General features: G+C 48.2%; 2 protein-coding genes across 2 annotated transcripts in view; both read right to left on the bottom strand.

The window, feature by feature from the left end:
- Zxdc (ZXD family zinc finger C) overlaps positions 1 to 4,897 on the bottom strand; it is a 33,009-nt gene extending 28,112 nt beyond the window's left edge. Inside the window, 4 exon segments of the mRNA XM_005071156.4 lie at positions 408 to 538; positions 1,473 to 1,551; positions 1,645 to 1,797; positions 3,810 to 4,897. Coding sequence (XP_005071213.2) covers positions 408 to 538; positions 1,473 to 1,551; positions 1,645 to 1,797; positions 3,810 to 4,785 — 1,339 coding nt within the window. The 5' untranslated portion in view covers positions 4,786 to 4,897.
- A 3,301-nt stretch (positions 4,898 to 8,198) lies between these two features.
- The window catches only part of Uroc1 (urocanate hydratase 1), a 32,616-nt gene continuing 21,946 nt past the window's right edge, over positions 8,199 to 18,868 (bottom strand). Inside the window, exons 17-20 of the mRNA XM_005071155.4 lie at positions 15,402 to 15,501; positions 13,236 to 13,317; positions 10,387 to 10,486; positions 8,199 to 8,828 (exon numbers count right to left, since the gene is read on the bottom strand). Of these exons, the coding sequence (XP_005071212.1) occupies positions 8,688 to 8,828; positions 10,387 to 10,486; positions 13,236 to 13,317; positions 15,402 to 15,501 (423 nt within the window). The 3' untranslated portion in view covers positions 8,199 to 8,687. The remainder of the gene's footprint in view (positions 8,829 to 10,386; positions 10,487 to 13,235; positions 13,318 to 15,401; positions 15,502 to 18,868) is intronic.

Genomic DNA, 18,868 nt, shown 5'->3' with positions numbered 1-18,868 from the left:
TAGAAACCCTAACTAAGACAAAGCCTCATGAATACACTTATAAAGAAATAAGACAAGACTTTATTTTGTCGAGGTACAATAAGATTAGTTACCTGTCATTTAGAGAGCCCAAGCTATGTGCCAGACTACATATAAAGATGGATTCTTCTCACTTCACCTGTTCTTCATAATCACCAAGTAAAACAGACAGTGGAACTAGAGCCTCAGATTGAGTGCCAGGGCAGAAGGCAACCCTGTACTTCTTCCAACACACTTCTAAGACAGTGTGCATATATTTTCAACCAACCAAATAAATACAGTGCTGTAACTGGCAACTATCTTAGTGCTTCTGCAACTCAAACTTATAGCTAAACTTGAGTGTTGGTGTGGCATTTTGTCTACAGCTAAAGAAACATTTTAAATGCTACCTTCCACAGGGCACTCGAATGGCTTCGTCCCCAGGTGAGTGATACTGTGGCCCTTCAAATGCTCTGCTCTAGTGAATGACTTTCCACAGCCTTCCACAGGGCAAGTGAACCTCCGGTCATCGTCATGTTTCCTGAAACAAAAATGAAGGAACAATGACCACTCACACACTCACAGTAACGCCACTTTAGACACAAAAACAGCATGCTCTCTCCATTCCAAACAATCAATACATTTCAGAATGTCCACACACAGTTTGTTTTTTTAGCTGTCCCATAATCAGAAATTCCACTTTGATAATTAAGGTGGTCCCAGAGCCAGACACAAAACAATTAGTGCCACAACAATCTAGGAACAAGTGAGTTTCAAAGAAGTGAATGAAGCAATCTAAATTGTTTAGAAGTATCTATAGTCAATGTGCTTTCTAAGCCACAGACACACGCAGAGAGAGAGAGAAAAGAGGGAGAGAGAGAGAGAGAGAGAGAGAGAGAGAGAGAGAGAGAGAGAGAGAGAGAGAGAGAGAGAGAGAGAGAGCTAGGCAACAGTGGGAGTGGGAAAGAATCCTCTTAAGTCAACTTATGAAGACTACCTTTTTCTAAATCATGTTTTCATTCTAAGCACCTCAGACCCCAGTTATGCAAACAGACACAGGCCACCCCCCCCAGTCTGTATAATACCAATGTTGGAGTTGTAACCAAGATGGAATGACACAACATGTTGAACATCATGGGTACACAGACCCAAAGTTGTCATTATCACTACTGAAAGTTTATAAGGACATGAAGAAAAGTATTTCTACAACATCTAAAAGGAAACAAAAATAAACAAAAGTGTAATTGTATTGACAATGTACTAAGTAAGCCAAACCAAACCAAAGTTAACAGGAAACAACTGTTGTTAAGTGAGGAGATTCTTAGTGCTTTTCTTACAGTTTTCTGATTTTTCTAAGACATTGACACTGGGCTCCATTTTAAACAGCCTGAAATCTGTAAGTAATTCACCCATAGTGTTCTGTGACACATACTTCATGAACTTTCATAACCTAAATAATAAAATGTAAGGTTTACCTTTTGTGCCTTAGAAGCTTGGACATACTAGTGAAGGTCCAGCCACAACTGTCTGAGTCACAAATAAACGGTCTTTCACCTTTTAAAAGAAAAAAATGACACAGCCTAACTATGAGCACAACAGCTACCACAAAGCATGGGTCCACATTGTGGTATGCTCTCCAGCTCATACCTGTATGACTTCGCAGGTGAATTTTCAGCCGACAGGCTTTGTCATATTGTTTATTGCATCCAGGGAAGGAGCAGGAAAAGAGTTCTTGTTCTCTGAAGTGGGCTCGGTTATGGGAAAACAGGGCACTCACTGTGATGAATGTCTTCTCACAGCCTGAATGAGGAAAGCACAAGCTCAGCTCATAAGACAACAAAAGTACACAGTGCAGCTTACACTGTCCACAGCCTGGGGCATGTTCACCATGAGCAGACAAGGAAAGACACAGCTCAGAAACCATCTCTGCAAAGCCCTGTCTACCAATATTTAGCTTTCTAGAAACTACAGTAGGGTTAGCACACACAGGCCACCTGCTGCAGTGCTATGTGGAGATGGCGCAAGTGATTAAGAGGATATCCTCCAAACATATCTTGGCAAGCCAGTTCTGTAGCCAGTTCTGCATAAACCAGGTGTGTCTTCCACAAACTCAGCTGACAATGCTGTCTGAATGAAACCCAGGAAATAAGCAGAATAAAAAGCCCCAAAGATCAGGAGTTAGTCTCGTACAGCTTTGCAGGGCTGCAACAATCTCACTAGCTAAGATTTTCAATCCCACTGGGGAATACCTCATGCCCCACACTTCAAATTCCTCTAACCTCTGCAACTGGCAGCCCCACATCTTATGTGGTTTCTCTTCTTTTACCCATTTCCTCATGTTCTTGTCAACTTTACCTCCATCCTTATAGCCCCACCCCACCCCACCCCATCAACCCAAGCAACCTACACCTCAGCAACTCCATCATCAACACTTCTTTGACAAAAATGCTCTATGCTTAAACAGGGTGGGAAATACAAAGCTGAAAGATGTTTAGGAGCTATCTTTGTTGCAGCTCTTGCCCAGAGTCCCTAAAATGCTATCACTATGACTGTGAAACACTGAACAATCCTGAATAAAAGTAGCTGCCCAGGGAATCTCTGCCCCATCCAAAAGTCTTCTTCCTTAGTTAGCTTCAAACTGTTGCCTTTGCTACTTAGGATGTAACTGATTCAGTTAGTCTGAACACTAGCACTCTGCCTTAGCAACAGTCCTCATTATCCCCAAGCCATAGCCATGCTCTTTCATCCTGCCTCTGTGGATCTTTCACCTGAAGCCCTCCACCATTCCCACTGCCACTTCAGCTCATGTTGTCAAAAGAATCCCTCTTTGACTGGACACTTAAAGGTGCTCCCCTGGACCCTCTCCCAGCTTCCATGGAAGCCCAACTGATCAGCCAACACAAGACCCTCAGGAGCACCTCACGCTTTGAAGTGAATCCCTGTCCTTCCCAGGACAACACACAGACTGACGCTATCTTTCCCAGGGTGAGGCCTGCAGCCACCATTCTCACATCAGGAAATAATGGCAAAAGTTTGGATCAGGCTGTATCAGATAGTCTAGGGGCATGGAACAACACAGTACCAGAAGCTGTTGCTAAACCCTGCATATGTGCACACTCTACAAGGCATGTTGCTAGGAGAACAGTGTGTACACATATTAATGGAAGAGAATAGACTCGATCCCAGAAACTACAGTAGAGAAGACACAAAAACAAATGTGCCACACCCCCCGGGGGTGGCTGCAGAGGCTCACCCTGGTGAAGGAGCATCACTCTGTTTAAGACTGGGAAGGGCAGAGGTCTTATTCAAAGCATGAGGTACCCCTGGGGGCTCTGTATCCGCTAATCCGTGGGGCTTCTACATAGGCTGGAAAGGGACCAGAGAGGCACTAATGTGTAGTCATTCCCTCAGTAATTTAAGGTGGCATATTGGGCCGTATGTGTGTTGAATCCCTGACTCATCTAATATACTTGAGTGGATTGAGAAAAATAAAGTCCCAACTCAACTCTGAGAAGAAGTGGTCGCTTTCAGAGGAAGCATCTTAACAAAGGATTTGTGCGTCCCCCCCCACCCCCCAGGGACAGCTGTGACTATGCATGCCACTTCGCTGTAGGAACCCAAGGCTTCACATCTACCTACCTGAAAGGAACGTGAACCCTAACACGGGAGTGTTTCTTTGCACGCCTCCCACTGAGGCTGGGGCATCCCCGGTAAAACCTGCCCAAACAGCGACCCAGAGCTCGGCCCCTGGTCCAGACGCCATAGGGTCGCGGCCCGCCCCCCGCCCCCGCAGGTCGGCGACTCGCGCTCACCTGGGAAATCACACTTGTAGGGGCGCTCGGGCTCGAAGTGGCTGCGCTGGTGGGAGTTGAGCTTGGCGTGTGTAGGGAAGCGCTCGGCGCACACCTCGCACTTGAACAGACTCTCCTGCTCGTGCCCCTTCATGTGCGCCTTGAGGTTGTACACCGTGGTGAACTTCTTGCCGCAGCCGCCCACCGGGCAGCTAAAGGGTCGCAGCTTGTCGTGCGACTGCAGGTGTCGTTTGAGCTTGTAGGAGGTGGTGAAGGCCCAGCCGCAGCCATCCAGCGGGCACTTGAAGGGCCGCCTGCCCTGGAGGCTGCCGTGCGTCAGCAGGTGCACCTTCAACTGGTGCTTCTTGGCGAAGCTCAGCGCGCACTGAGGCTCGGGACAGCGGTAGACCGGGGAGCCAGCGCTGGTGGCCACCGGCCCGCGGCGGGACACAGAAGCGCTCGAGGGCTCAGGGCCCGCGGTGGTCGCGGGATGCAAGCTCGGGGCGGCTGGCGCGGGCGCGGCGGCCAGCGTGAAGACGCCGCGGTCGAAGCGCACCAGGAGGTCCTGGTTGTGGATGGTGACCGTGCCCGCCAGAGCCGCGCCGGGGGCGGCGGCTGGGACCTGCTCCGGGGGACTCGCGCACGGGCCGGGTTCGGCCTCCTCCTGCCCGTGGGCGGCGGCCGCGCGTGGCACTTCCAGCAGTACCACGAAGGAGTCGCTGCCGTCCTCGGAGGGCGGCGGGCTCGGCCCCGGGGCCTCCTCCTGACGCGGCCCGGGCCCGCCATCTTCCGGGCCCCTCAGCAGCAGCAGGCGGCGGCGCCCGGGGCCCGCACCGAGGGACGGCCCCGCGCCGCGGCGGAGTCGGCTTGTGCCACCGCCATGTTGATCTCCGTGCGCGACCGGGGCGGCCAGAACGGCCGGGATGTCCATCTTAGGCCCAGCTGAAGCGTCCGAGCCGCAGCCTCCGGAGAAGAGCCGCCCGGTCCTGCCAGGCATGCGCGCGACACCAAGGGTCCGCCCCAGCGCCCCTCAGGGAGTCTCTGTCAAAGCTCAGCGTATAGTACAGCCCAGAGTCGCATCTCGAGCTGCGCGTGCGCAAGAGCCGTGGGCGTGGCGCGCGAGGGCTGCCGGGACTGTAGTCACGAGGGAGCCGGGGGGTGGAGCAGAGGCGGGGCCTCCAACTTCTGTGCACTTTGGTTGGAGTCCCAGCTTGAGAAAAGAGGGTCTTCAGCTTTTTTTTTTTTTTGACTCTTCCTTTTGCATCTGAATAGCGCAAAGGAATGACAGCTAATCAAACCTTATTAAGTGTTCCTCGTGCCCTGCGTGCTTTGGAAATATGAGCTAATTCGATCCGTGATCGCCAGGTGTGAGGAAACGGATGTCAAGTTTATCTGGGGCCACAAGGTCGGGAATTTGCAGTCAGACTCTGTACTTTGCTTGTCATCTTCTCTGTGACCTCGCTGAAGTGCACATCTACCTGGACTACAGCCCTGGCTTGCCCCGTAGTAAGTCCTGAAGGGATCCCTGCCTAAACCCCGCAAAGGTGCCTTAACACAGTGTCAGCCTAGTAAGTTGCTGACTGCCTCCCGGACTCTGCTGCTCCGCTTCTCCCATATGTATTTGTCTGGAGCCCCTCCATTTCTGCCACCACCACCTAAATTCAAACCTGTTTCACGCCTAGCTTCACAAATAGGTAAAGGGCCAGCCCTTAGCCTCTGTTCACCCAACTGCCTCCCTCCCTGCCTGTTTCCTGCAGGGCAGCTTTAGTCTTCTGAAAGTGCAAACGCTATTAAAATCTTACCAACCTGCCCTTTGCGCCCACACTGATTTAGCCCCATTTCCCACCCACCTGAAATTAATATGCAAGGCTATGCCCCTCCCCCTATATCTACTCCAAGAGGGATGGAAATATGTCCACATAAATTACATAAATACTCATAGTAGCCTTAGTTACAACTCTCCAGTGGAAATAACCCGATTTTCATCCTCGGATGAATATATGTTGGTACAGCAGGATGTTTTTGAACCATAACATAAACTATTGCAAGTTATAACATGCCCAAACCTATGAAAAACTTGTGAAAGAAGATGTGTTGTAATAAAGCCATGTATGTGAAATTTCCAGAAGAGCTAAATCCATCAGACAACGGACTAGTGGCCCCTGGTGGCTACAGGGAGGTGGGGAATTAGGCCTAGCTTCTAACAATGATGGGTTCTCTGTGGAGCAAAAGGTTTTGCATTGAACAGCACATCTGATATTAAAAAAACTACTAATAACAAACTTAATAAATGACTCTTATGCATGTTTCAATTAAAAAACGTTTAAAAGTCCACACAGAAATAGGTATGTATCAGTTGTTTGTATGAAAGAATATTGCATGTCTGTACATGAGTTTACATACTCTGAAAAAAATTTCTAGAAAGATTCCTGGTGTGACTTCTGTGGGGGGCTGGAGAAAGAGGCTTTGAGTACAGCGTAGGTCCCCTTTGGCACTACTGAGTCTATTGCTAATCAGGTGTGTGTGTGTGTGTGTGTGTGTGTGTGTGTGTGTGTGTGTACTAAGTCTCTGTGTGTGTGTATACTAAGTCTCTCTCTCTCTCTCTCTCTCTGTGTGTGTGTATATACTAAATATGTGTTCTACCATTGAGCATCTTAAAAGGATTACATTTTTATAAATAAACGTGTTCCTGGCTTTTAGGGGAAAAATAGGGTAGGCACCGCCTAAACCAGGTATGTAATTATAATATCACTATATTTCAGTTACACTTATATGAAATAGAACTAAATATATTTTAAATGAATTAAAATGTCAAAATGTACAATTAATTTCCTGGTCACACTAGCCACATCTGAATACTGGATACTCCACATGTGGTATCCATTCTACCAGAAGACAAAGGCTAGCAGTTTGTGCTGACTCTTGTCAGTGCAGGGAAGTTCCTCTACAGGGAAGGGCTGGGGCTCCATATGACATCAGTACACACACAAGGTATGAATGCTCCAGTGCCAACCTCTGCCTGATCCCCTGCTGTGATACTACATAGAGAATAAATAAAGAAAAACCAAGTTATCTCTCAACAGAGATCCAGGCCTCGTGGCTCTGCTGGTCATATTTGGAAACTGATGCTCAGAGGCCCTGGCCCCTCACTGAAAGATGTCTGGCTCCACACCTACTTTTTGACTTAGGAAAATCTTATTTTATGCAAGAAACACAGACCAAGATATCAGAAAGCAAGTTTTGACTTCTGCTATGGCTCAGGTTCTTCAAATGTGTATCGGGAAGTGGTGGGACCTTTAGAGATAGAGCTGGTGGAAGGTCTTGAGTCTTGGGAACATGCCTTGAGGGATTGTAGGACTTGGGTTCAAACTTCCCTTCTTTGCTTCCTGGCTCAGAGTGTAAGCACTCTGTTCTGCCTTATGCTCCCTGCCATTGCCGTTTGGCACTGTTGCCAGAGGCCCAAAACAATATGACTTCTTCATCTTGGGTGGGGACATCCAGAACTGTCAGCCCAAAAACCCTTTGTATGTTAATTGCCTTGGGTATTTGATTATGATAACATTGCAATAAAACATCCTTTTGTTTTGTGACAGATACAACTACATTTTCCCAAGGCTCGGTGTCTCCTTAATAACTGCCTAAATTTCCTGTCTAAATAACTGCGCAGGAAAAAATCATTGATTGTCCATGTTAGTGAAGTAGGACTGTCCACACCCAAATCTCTCGGTCCTGCTCACACAGCAGGGCATCATGGTCTATCCTGGATAGGGGTTTGCTGGAGGACCCTAATATCCTCACTATGGCACCCTGGGAAAGACAGAGTGTTCCTTCTGTCTGGTCCTATGCCAGTATGAGCCAAAGATGGCGGATGCTTTCACAGCAGCACAACTCTGTGGCCAGTGGTCTCAGCAGTCTTTTTTTCCTTTTCTCTCATCTACCTTTGGGTTTTCCTCTTAGCTCTGGCTCAGCTTAGAGGACCACAAGCCTTTGGTACCCACAGCAGGAGAGCTGGCCTGGTAAAGACTGAAGAGAGAGCACAGAGCAACAGGATAGTAGGAAGGCCCTGCAAGCTGAGGGTTGGTGGGTAGGAGGCACTATAAAGTAGTAGCAAACTCCAGAGGAAGGTCCAAGGAAGCATAGCTAGCTGATTCTCTTTGCCAGGACCCCTGCTCCAGAGGCAAGCCTGGTATAGATCTGGTTGGTTGGCCTAGGAACCGTGTAAGATCCCACTTTAGGTCAATGCAGCTCCTGTAGAATTCCAGATCCCAAACAGACACCCAGGAATCTCAGCAGGTGGTTGGTTCTATTTTTCAGGTTCACACAACTCCCCTGGAAAGTGTCTCCTCTCCACATGTCTCAGCACCTGGCCACTTTGCCACAGACACCACACTAGCCCTGTTTATGCTTCTACTTTATTCTTTATTTCCTGTCTATTCTCCTCCCGTACTCCCTCAGCATCAAGGACCCGGTGTGGGCACTTTGTGTACCCATGCTGGGTTCTCTGAGGAACCAGAAGTGATGGCATAGACAAGGGGTGGCAGGATAGCTAGGAGGGCAGCGTGGGGATGGTGGTGGACAGGAGACTGAATAACACTTCAACAAGGTCACAGAGAATCCTGGGAGATGGTGCCAGCTTGGCCAGCATTCGAGGTTCCTTCCCATCCAAGCTGGAGTCCACTTTACTGCGGGCTTAAGGACCCGCCCACAAACAAGATGTGCCCTACCCTCTCAGGGCTCTCAATCCAGTGGTCAAAGGCAAGTGCTTCCACCTTGATGGCCCTTGTGGTTCACTGTGTGGGACACTAGGGGAGCTATGTGGGGGTGCAGTGTGGGAGGAGGGTGGTGACCTGAGAGGGTCGGGCAGTGGGAAGAAGGGGATCAAGAGGACCCCAGCTCTTCTCAGAGCTGCAGGGCCTGCTGTATCACTTGTTCATCTGCCACCTCATGGGGAAGTGTCACCACCAGGCCACCGTTCTCCTGCATTGTCTGGCAGATGATCTCATAGGCCTTAGGATTCCCAGACCAGCAGCGCCGTGCCACCTGCAGAAGCCAAGCACACAGCATTGGTATCAACATCACTGGGCTCTTCGCATGGTGTCCTGGTTCCCAAACTCTATGTCCTCTTCAACCTGGGGATTTCAGAGCCTTCTTTGCATCTACCAGATTGAGAATCTCTCTGTCTTACCTGGAGCATGTAGCTGACTTAGCCTCTTTTTGACTTGAAACCAGTTATTTTTGTACCCAGACCTACGCCATCTCTAAGAATGAACTAGATAGAGCAGATTCATCCCTAACACCCGTCCTTTCCCATTCAGAATCCCCATCATCAGCTATACGATCCCTCCCTAGCCCACTTCCTCTCTTATACCTGCTCTGTCCTAAATGGTGACCATGACACCTCTCCACCTAGCAACCACCCCTCATCTCCGATCCTCCCCTGGCATATATCCACACGACTGATAGTGAGGTCTCCTGGGAGGAAACCCCACCATGGCTCACTCTAAATCCTAGTATCAGGATGTAGACCCCTTCCTGCTGAAGTGCTGACTTTTAGTGGCTCCTGGTGAGTGGCCCTGCCAGAGGATCCCCCCTTCCTCCCTGCCTCAGGGTATAACCTCAGTCATCCAGAGCTACTGTTTTCACTCTGGTCCTTTTCTCTGGAATCCCTCCTTGGTTTGCTCACACCCTGTATACCTTTCCTCATCATTACCTGACCTCCAACCTCGGGTTGACCCATCTCGGATGCCTGTGATGTGGTTTGAGAGAGGGATCCGTCCCCTTTCCCTCTCAGGATGTTGTATTACTACAAAGATGGGTCCTGCAGGATAAAGGGCCCATCTAGCTTCTGAAATGTGCTCTTTGGCTGCCTTCGAAGGTGGCAGTGAGGGCTGGTGTAGCTGGGGAATAGCACCTGCCTGACATGGGCAAAGGCCACCCTGCACAGCAAAAAGGAACAGCAACACAAAACAGGAAAAGATGAGCCTTAAAAGGGAGATCTTGAGGCCAGGGCACAGCAAAATGACAGAGGTCAACATGCCTGAAGCCTTGGCTTCCATCCCAGCCCCAAAGAGTGAGGCCTCAACACCAGTGCAGGGGTGCTTCAGGAGGAAGGGTTGAGTCTGCCAGGGTTTATCTGCATTTACAAAAGCTAGACTGCAGGGTGAGACCAGAGACAAGGAGACTCAAAGGAAAGTGTGGAAATAGTTGGGAAGGGGTGGCAAAAAAGGAGGCCTGGGACCTGGAGAGATGACTTAGCAGTTAAGATCATTAGCTGCTCCTCCAGGGGACCTAGGCTCAGTTCACAGAAGCCACATGGTGGCTCACAGCCATCAGTTCCGAGGGATCTGATGCCTTCTTATGATCTCTGAGGGAGCCAGGCACATGTATAGTGCACATTCATGCAGGCAAAACACTCATACACATAAAATCAAATAAAAATAAATAAATCCCAAAAAAGAGGGAGCCCTGGAAGGCCTTGGAAGGGAGCAGAGACCCTCACTGGGGAGGGGCCAGAGCTGCAGCCCAAACTTCCAACCTGGATAGGCGGAGCCATGGAGGAGAGGGGTAGTGAGAAGCTAAGAGTTTCTGGGGGACTTACACCGTTGGAGACATCCCAGCCGAGCATCATCCTGGCCTTCTGCTCAGCCTGTGTGGTCCCATCTAGCACAAGGCCAAATCCTCCATTGATCACCTCTCCCCTGCAAGAGACAAAGAGGTTGCTAGCTCACTCCCTGTATTGACTTGCTTGGAGCAGGCTTCATGCAAGGCTTCAGGTACTGGCTTGAGAAGATATCAGCATTGGAGGACCCTCGTCACATTGGCCTCTACATCACAGAGACATATGGTCAACAGAACAGGGGGGCAACTGTTGCTGGATTTTCTTATCCTACCAGGTCCCACCGCTCTTCTCAGCCCCAAATAAACACACAAAAGCTAAAATTAATTGTTAAACTGCTGGCCGATGGCTAGGACTTCTTATGGCTAGCTTTGTCTTAAGTATTAACCCATTTCTATAAATGTATGTATTTCTACATGGTCTTGGCTTACTGGAGAACGCCTGGAGCATCCTGTCTTTCTGGTCTCTACATGGTGTCTCTTTGCCACACCTCTCTGCCTACCTCTCCCAGAATTCTCCTTGTCTCCTAGTCCTGCCTATCTTGGTGCCTCTATTGGCTATTAGTCAAACAGTGTTTTATTCATCAACCAATAAGAGAAACACATATACAGAAGGACATCCCCCATCAGGCAACATCCTGACTTCTCAGCCAGTTATGCTTCTGAGCTGGTCTTGTCCACTTCATGTATACTTCCAAGACCCTCTCTATATCACTTTCTGCCTGATGCCTGTTTGTTCACCAGACCAGGAAGCAATCTTTCTCAGGGTTTTGTACATGGTAGACGAGTACTCTAGTACTGAGCTACACCCTGCTCTGCAAAGGAATGGAGGTTGCTTCTCAGCGACCTCTTAAGTGGCCATAAAGTGTGGATGGACACAAGGAAGGCTTCATGGCACACAAGATGCCATGCTTCAGGTGGGCTGCTAGTTGCCCAGATGCACTGACTGCCTGCGTTCTTATCTGGTCTCTGAAATGATCCCATGACACATGAAGTCTACCCATTGCAATCCTCTCCTATAGAAACAGCCCAGAGAAGTCTTTGCTAAGGTACAATCTCTCCCACTCAGTGACTTGGCCAAATGGCCCTGTCCTGCAGACACAGACTGAAGCACAAGGAGCTGTAACCAACTGGTGCTCTCACTAAGCATGGCCAGTGGACACACAACACAAAAGTAGTCACCAAGCAGGCAATCCAAAAGAGGGACAGTGAGGAGGCCAAGGCCATGGAATGCACTACAGTTGACACATGGCTATGCATGGTGACCTTGCACAGAGGAGAGCCTTCCGCAGGGCACTGGTAGTCAGTGCAGGAAGTGAAGAAGCAAGTCAAGAAGCCTGGGGACAAACAGCTCAGAAACAGATTCCAGTCAGATGAGGAAGAAACTAAAGCCACAGAGCTGGGTGTGGCTTGTCTTTGGAGAAGCCACATCTGTGAGCCAGGTTCCTCAACCCTTTCTGCAACAGTGCTGGAACCCAGGGCTTCCCACATCCTCCCTACTGAATCCCCAGCCTGCCTGCTGCTTTTGTCCTGTGAGACTCTTACAGTCATGCTTGTGCCCTCCCAGGCACCCCAAAACCAGGGAGCTCTCGTCTGTGCTGTTCTTCTCCAGCCAGGACATGCACTACGGTCACATTTTCCATTGACTAAAGCCACCTGACAGGGCTGCCACTTGGAATTCTAGCCTTGGTGGGCATGAGGCCAAGCCGGTCATCTGAATGCTCTGGGAAGCTGGTTAATGGAAGGACTTGGCTCTTGGGACAGAGGCTTGCCTGGATTCAGCCCATACTGGCTCAGAAGTCTTCTCCTTCTCTGAGACCACAGCACACTTGGCTGCTCAAAGCAGCCAGGGCTGCAACTTTGGCCAACGCTGAGGACCCCAGACAGGAAACTTCCCCAGAAGAGGCAAACCCTCTGTGCCTCAGTTTCCCCATCTGTAAAGCCTATACTCTTCTTTTGGTCCTGGGAGTGGGAAGACTGGAAGGGGTCAGTGAATGTTGCTGCACAGTCCGTGTCTGATGAATCTGAGTTAACACTCTTAGCAGCAGAGAAATGGCCAATGTCAATCAGAATGAAACCCTATAGCTTGGATGTTAGATATTCCCTTGAGGGAGGTGGTGGCACTTTTAAGTAGTAAGTCCTCATGGGAGGTCTTCAGATCATTGAGCAAGTGCCCTTGCAGGACCCCATGGGATCCTGGTTTCTTCTCTTTTTCCCTGTCATGGATGAATGGTTCTGTCCCCACCCCTAGAGGCTCCTGCCATGCTATGCTGCCTAAAAACAGTGTGGCCAACTGACCATGAACCGCAATCTGTAAAGCCATGAGCCAGATAAACCTTTCCTCTGTACAGGCTGGAGGTCTCTATTGTTACAGGAACAGAAAGATGACTAACACAGAGGCCATCATAGAGGCCTTAATGACCTTGCCCTGGTGCTAACTGGAAAGTGACCTATGTGAACATAGCTGTGAGCTGGGGAGAGTAGAGAGCCTGCTGTCCTGGCAATCATGGGCTCCCACTCTTTCAAATGAGATGGTTATGGTGGGAATGGAAATGTGAAAATGAACATGATTGTTGCGCATGCTTGCCTTGTGTCCTCTGTGATAGGTAGAGGCCAAACTGCTGTGTTCCTCCATCCTCCATACCCCAACATGCAGACCCTCTGGCTCCCAGTTCACATGAGGAATGCATCTGCATAAAGCCCAAAGCCCTCCATAGAACAAGTGCCAGGGATCTAAGTCTAAGAACCTCAGGCCCCTGGACCTGCCCCTGTCCCAAGAGGTTTCCAGGGTCTCCACATCAGCCCACAGCCTGCTCTCTGATGTCTTCTTACCAGCCTACACCCCCTCCATTGTGAAGTGCAACCCAGGTGGCACCACGGCAGGCATCTCCGACGAAATTCTGCACGGCCATGTCTGCAGAGACAGGACAAGCACAACCCATCATTCCTTGCACCAGGTGGTTTGAGGGCCAGATAGACTCAAGCTGCTTCTTGGGACTAAAGAACAGTGTGACAGTGGGAAAGTGGGGAACAGAGGCAGGGGAGTCTAGAACCAGAGGAAGCAAGAGAAACTAATGGAGCCCAGTTATACCTATTATCCTTCCCTACAACCACACTCTCTGGTACTGAATGCCCATTCATGCCTAGGGCAGGATTGCAAATGAATGATGCTTCTTGACTCTGTCAGAGAAGTGAGGTCCCCATGTTGGCCGCTGGACAGGTATTTGAGAGGCTATCACCTCTACACAGTGGGTGTACTGTCTCTTTAAATATGGTTAGCCCTCCTCCAAGTAGTATTTTTGCTTCCAATACAGATTCCCAGAGAGGCCCAGAAGTCATCCTGGCTCAGTCCTTTAGATGACTTAGAGAAATTTTTGCTTATTATCACACTCTTCTACCCAGGAGTTATTCCTATCCAACATTGTTTTTTGGTGGGCAATGTATGAAGCTGAGCATGCAGCTGTGAGGTGTCTTCCTACATGAACGTGTAGGAGTTTCCCCACTAAAGGGCCTCTGGTTTCCTTTTGGGGGGATGGTGCTTTGGCCATGGTGCCAGTGCTTCCCCATTGGCTACAAGTAATTAGTCTTCACTATTTCAGCCCTGGTTTGGTTTTCCACAGTTGCTTTGCTGCGCCAGGGATGAGTTAATCATTACAGGGCAGCCATGTATGTAGCAAACTGGAGCCAGGCACCCATGAGGAAGCAGAGCCCTAGATGGTTGCCTTACAAGCATCTTACATGTTGAGAGACAGGTGTGATAGGTCTTACATCTTACATGTTGAGAGACAGGTGTGATAGGTCTTACATCTTACATGTTGAGATGACAGGTGTGAGTAGGTCTTACATCTTACATGTTGAGAGACAGATGTGAGGAGGTCTTACATCTTACATGTTGAGAGACAGATGTGAGGAGGTCTTACATCTTACATGTTGAGAGACAGGTGTGATAGGTCTTACATCTTACATGTTGAGAGACAGGTGTGAGTAGGTCTTACATCTTACATGTTGAGTGACAGGTGTGATAGGTCTTACATCTTACATGTTGAGATGACAGGTGTGATAGGTCTTACATCTTACATGTTGAGAGACAGGTGTGAGTAGGTCTTACATCTTACACGTTGAGTGACAGGTGTGAGTAGGTCTTACATCTTACATGTTGAATGACAGATGTGAGAAGGTCTTACATCTTACATGCTGAGAGACAGGTGTGAGTAGGTCTTACATCTTACATGTTGAGTGACAGGTGTGATAGGTCTTACATCTTACATGTTGAGTGACAGGTGTGAGTAGGTCTTACATCTTACATGTTGAGTGACAGGTGTGATAGGTCTTACATCTTACATGTTGAATGACAGATGTGAGGAGGTCTTACATCTTACATGTTGAGAGACAGGTGTGATAGGTCTTACATCTTACATGCTGAGAGACAGGTGTGATAGGTCTTACATCTTACATGTTGAGATGACAGGTGTGAGTAGGTCTTACATCTTACACGTTGAGAGACAGGTGTGAGTAGGTCTTACATCTTACATGTTGAGTGACAGGTGTGAGTAGGTCTTACATCTTACATGCTGAGATGACAGGTGTGAGTAGGTCTTACATCTTACATGTTGAGAGACAGGTGTGAGTGGTCGTCTGTGGCTTTTGCCACTTTGCCACCCTGGAGTCACAGGCATAAGTCTGCTGCTTCCTCTTGTTGCTTTTTATCCACCCCTGCCCCAGTTCTCACAGAGATCAGGGAACCTAGACCCTCCCTGGTGCTGAGTGAGGAAGAGGTGATGGAGGAGGAAGAGGGAGAGAGCCTGCAGCCCAGAATCTGGAATATAGGGAATCTCCTTCCTCCCTTTGAGATGAGGTCTCTCTGTGTTACCCAGGATGCTTCTAATTCTTAAGCTTAAGCTTCCTGTCCCACGCAGCTGCCAGAGGTACTGGGACTATGTATGTGTATCTCCTCAACTGGCTAATATTAAGTGACAACAATCCTTTCATTTTCCTCACCTGCACAGAAGGCAGAGCCATCATAAATATTGGAAGTCTCCCTAAAGGGGCTGTCAGTGCCACTCACATCATGGTGGTCACGGCTCAGGACCACTGGTGCCTGCGGGGGACAGGGAAGGGTATATAAGTCAGTAGTGTCCACAAGGCTTGCTGGAATGAGGCTGAGGATAAAAGTGGGACTACTCCAGATACCATTTGGGTTCTTTTCCCTTTGATTTTTGTATATGATACAAATTTAAAGTTATTTTTGTTATAAGATACTGTATATATGTTTAAGGTATTGTACCTATGCTGCTCATTTAAAAATGTAATGTGAAGTTCAAGTTCTTGAAAGCTATTATTGCAAACTATTTAGGATAATAGAGAAATGAAGGTTAGTAGTTAGTCATTTATAACAATCAAACTTGTAGTCATGTTAGGTATATTTTCAAGGTCAAATAGAGATATATTTTAGATAGATAGGTAGTCTTCAAACACTTCAGAGACCTATAGATTATGGCATTTAATATGTTTCAATAACACAAGACTTTTCATGACAGTGAGACATATTTGCTCCTGACAGCACCAGTCTACTTCAGAGAAGATGATGGGCATCGAAGAACCTCCATATGGAGTTTGCTTTCATTTGTGGCAAAGTTTGCCACTGGGCAAGAAACTACACTTACCCCGACTGCTAACAGTATGTTGCCCAAATATGAAAATCAGGACACAAAAGATGGTGACTGCCAAACTTTCCTAAGACAAGGTAGGGAAGTCCTTCAAAATTCCTGCTTCACAGAAAAGTCTGTCAGACATCCTAGGCCTATAGGCAAAGATGGTTGCTCCAATGTTGCAAAAGAACCTTGGGTGATTGTCGAGGCAGCCAGGTGTCTCTATAGAAATATAGTTTTGGAAGTTGTTTGCTCTGCACTTCCTGTTTACTCAGGTAATATTTTATCCTTCTTGGGTTTCTAATTGGGGTTGAAGACTAGTTAGTTATAGTTTTACAGTTTTTCTTGTTACCAAATTCAAAAAAGAAACATACAAAAGAGATATATAGTTTATAAAGGTTGAAAGACATAAAAAGTTTAAATTGTTTATCTAAGAAAATTTCTTAAGGCCTAAAAGGATATTTTTAGGTTGGTAATGCAAGTTATGCTAGCAAGTGGTTTAAGTATAAAACTTCTCACTCACCACGATAGGATAGATAATATAATACTGTATCCAAAATTGTCACATACAAATGGACTGGACATTGTGAATGTAATTTTTACCTGATAACTGTTCTTATTCTATATAGTTTTACTGCTTTAGTGTTAAAACCTTCCCTTTTTATTAGACAAAAGGTGTACATGTTGTGGAATAATCTTTTTGTACACTGTGAAGATGTGTTTCTGCAAGGAACTTTCTGATTGGTTTAACAAAGAACTGAACGACCAATAGGTAGGCAGGAGAGGATAGGTGGGACTTCTGGGCAGAAACGGGGACTCTGGGAAGAATCTGAGAGGCAGGGAATTCACCAGCCAGACACAGAGGAAGTGGAACCCACAGTACTGAGCAGAGATAACGAGCCACGTGGCAGAACAATATAAACAGGCCAATTTAAATGTTAAGACCTCGTTGAAAACAAGCCTAAGCTAAGGTCAAGTTTCATAATTAATAAGAAATCTCCATGTCATTATCTGGAAACTGGAAATCCAAAGAAAGTCCTGCTACACACTCTAGCAAGAAGCACCTGAAGCTGCTAATGGGTTCCTGTGTGTCAGGTGGTATGAGAGCACAGGTATTCACCAAAACCCTACCCAGACAGCAGGACTGCTAACATGCTCACTTCAAAGGCAAGCCATCAGAGGCACACAAGGCCTAAGGGCCTTGACCTACACCAAAGAGCTTGAAAGCCAGTGAGCTGGGGTGTAAACATGCACATGCTATATCAAGTCTGGGCTCTACCCATGGGAAGCTTGATTCTTGAGCCTTTGCAGTGAGGGAAGGGGCTAGAAGACAACTTTAGCATAGGTGTAGGTGTGGGTAGGCACAAGTAGGAAGTGCCCTCTAGTGACCTGGGAAGCAGGGATAAGGACAAAGCCCCCTGTGTGACATTAAGCAGGTCATCTCCTTTCCCTGGGCCTTGGTTATCTAGACTAGGTAATTGATGGGACCGGTTTCATGTTGCCAGTGTCTGTGAGGACAAAGACCCCATGGTGACCCCAGTCACATGTGTGCAAATAGTGCTCCCTCTAGCCTAAAGATTTCAGGACCCCTGGGGACCCAGTAGACACAGTGGGTGGCTCTTGCCTGTACCCATGTTGTGGAGTGCCACTAATCCTGGATGTGCAACAGGTGTGGCTGAGGACAGGTGGGTTCAGGTCACCTACAAGGACTGCCACTTAGCTCCAATGAGGTAATGCTGTTCCTACCCTGGGCCCAGTCATCCTCCTCAAAGTGTACAATGAAGGAGATGCAGCTAGCCTTCCCAGCCGTCCACAGTGGTTCTTGGAATTTCAGAGGTTCACCAAATATGACGTAACCTACTGGGAGGCTCAAGGACTCCATGGAACTCAGAAACCCCCAGCTGCCCTTGCCTTCCTTGAGCAGGCCATGCTCAAGGACTCTGCAGTGAAACTGTTCTCTAGTTATTCAGGGTGCAGTTCTATGCTATCCCTTCAGGAAGAACCATCCTGACCAACCATGGATCTCCATCCCACCTCTTGGCTCATATTTTCTCAGGACTCGTGACACATGTAAACATCTCGCTGGTACCTACAATTATGTGTCTGTCTCCTTTCATTACACCAGCTCCGAAGCTGGGGCATTGTCCATGTTGCCCTCTGCTGTGCCCCTCTGAGTAACACTCCCTTTACTCCTGACAGCAATGCCACCAGATACAGGACACAGTCCCCTAGACAAGAAGGAAGAGAGCAACTGTCCTCTTCAAGCACATGGGCTCAGAGTTCTGGGTCCCCAAAGGTATGAGGAAAGTAAGCAAACTTGGGAACATTTGTCACAGTTTGAACAAGGTAACTCAAACAAAGATATGTGGCATTTCTTTTGTGGACTGTGACTCATTTGAGCCTCACACCTACATTTGGTGTTTTAGCATGCTATTTTTTTCACAGAATAGAGAAACTCCTAGTCAGAGTGACCCGATTTGCCCAGGTCACAGCAAAAGAGACACTGTTGGGATTTTTGTTTGAACAAGCCTGCTCCCTCTTTGTGTCTGGTTCCCTCACCACAGTGACATGTGCTCAGAGTTGGGGTTCTGGGGATATGATAGGCCTTCCATGCTGTCCTTCCCTACCCCTTGGCTCCCAGAGCAGCTCTTCCCTAGGCCCCTCTGCCTGTCTGCTCCACAGAGTCCACAGCCTTCAGGGATCCCAGTATCTCTACAAGGGAACTCAGCCAGAGGAGGGTGAAAGCTCCCTGCTACTGGGTCAGGGTGCTGGTAGGAGCAACTCTCTCAGAAGTTTGGAGAGGGGGGAGGGAAGACT

The sequence above is a fragment of the Mesocricetus auratus genome, unplaced genomic scaffold (genome assembly GCF_017639785.1).
Source record: "Mesocricetus auratus isolate SY011 unplaced genomic scaffold, BCM_Maur_2.0 Super-Scaffold_100676, whole genome shotgun sequence".
In the NCBI taxonomy this organism is placed as follows: Eukaryota; Metazoa; Chordata; class Mammalia; order Rodentia; family Cricetidae; genus Mesocricetus; species Mesocricetus auratus.
The sequence above is the reverse complement of the archived record's forward strand: the minus strand, read 5'-3'. Positions and strand labels throughout refer to the sequence as shown.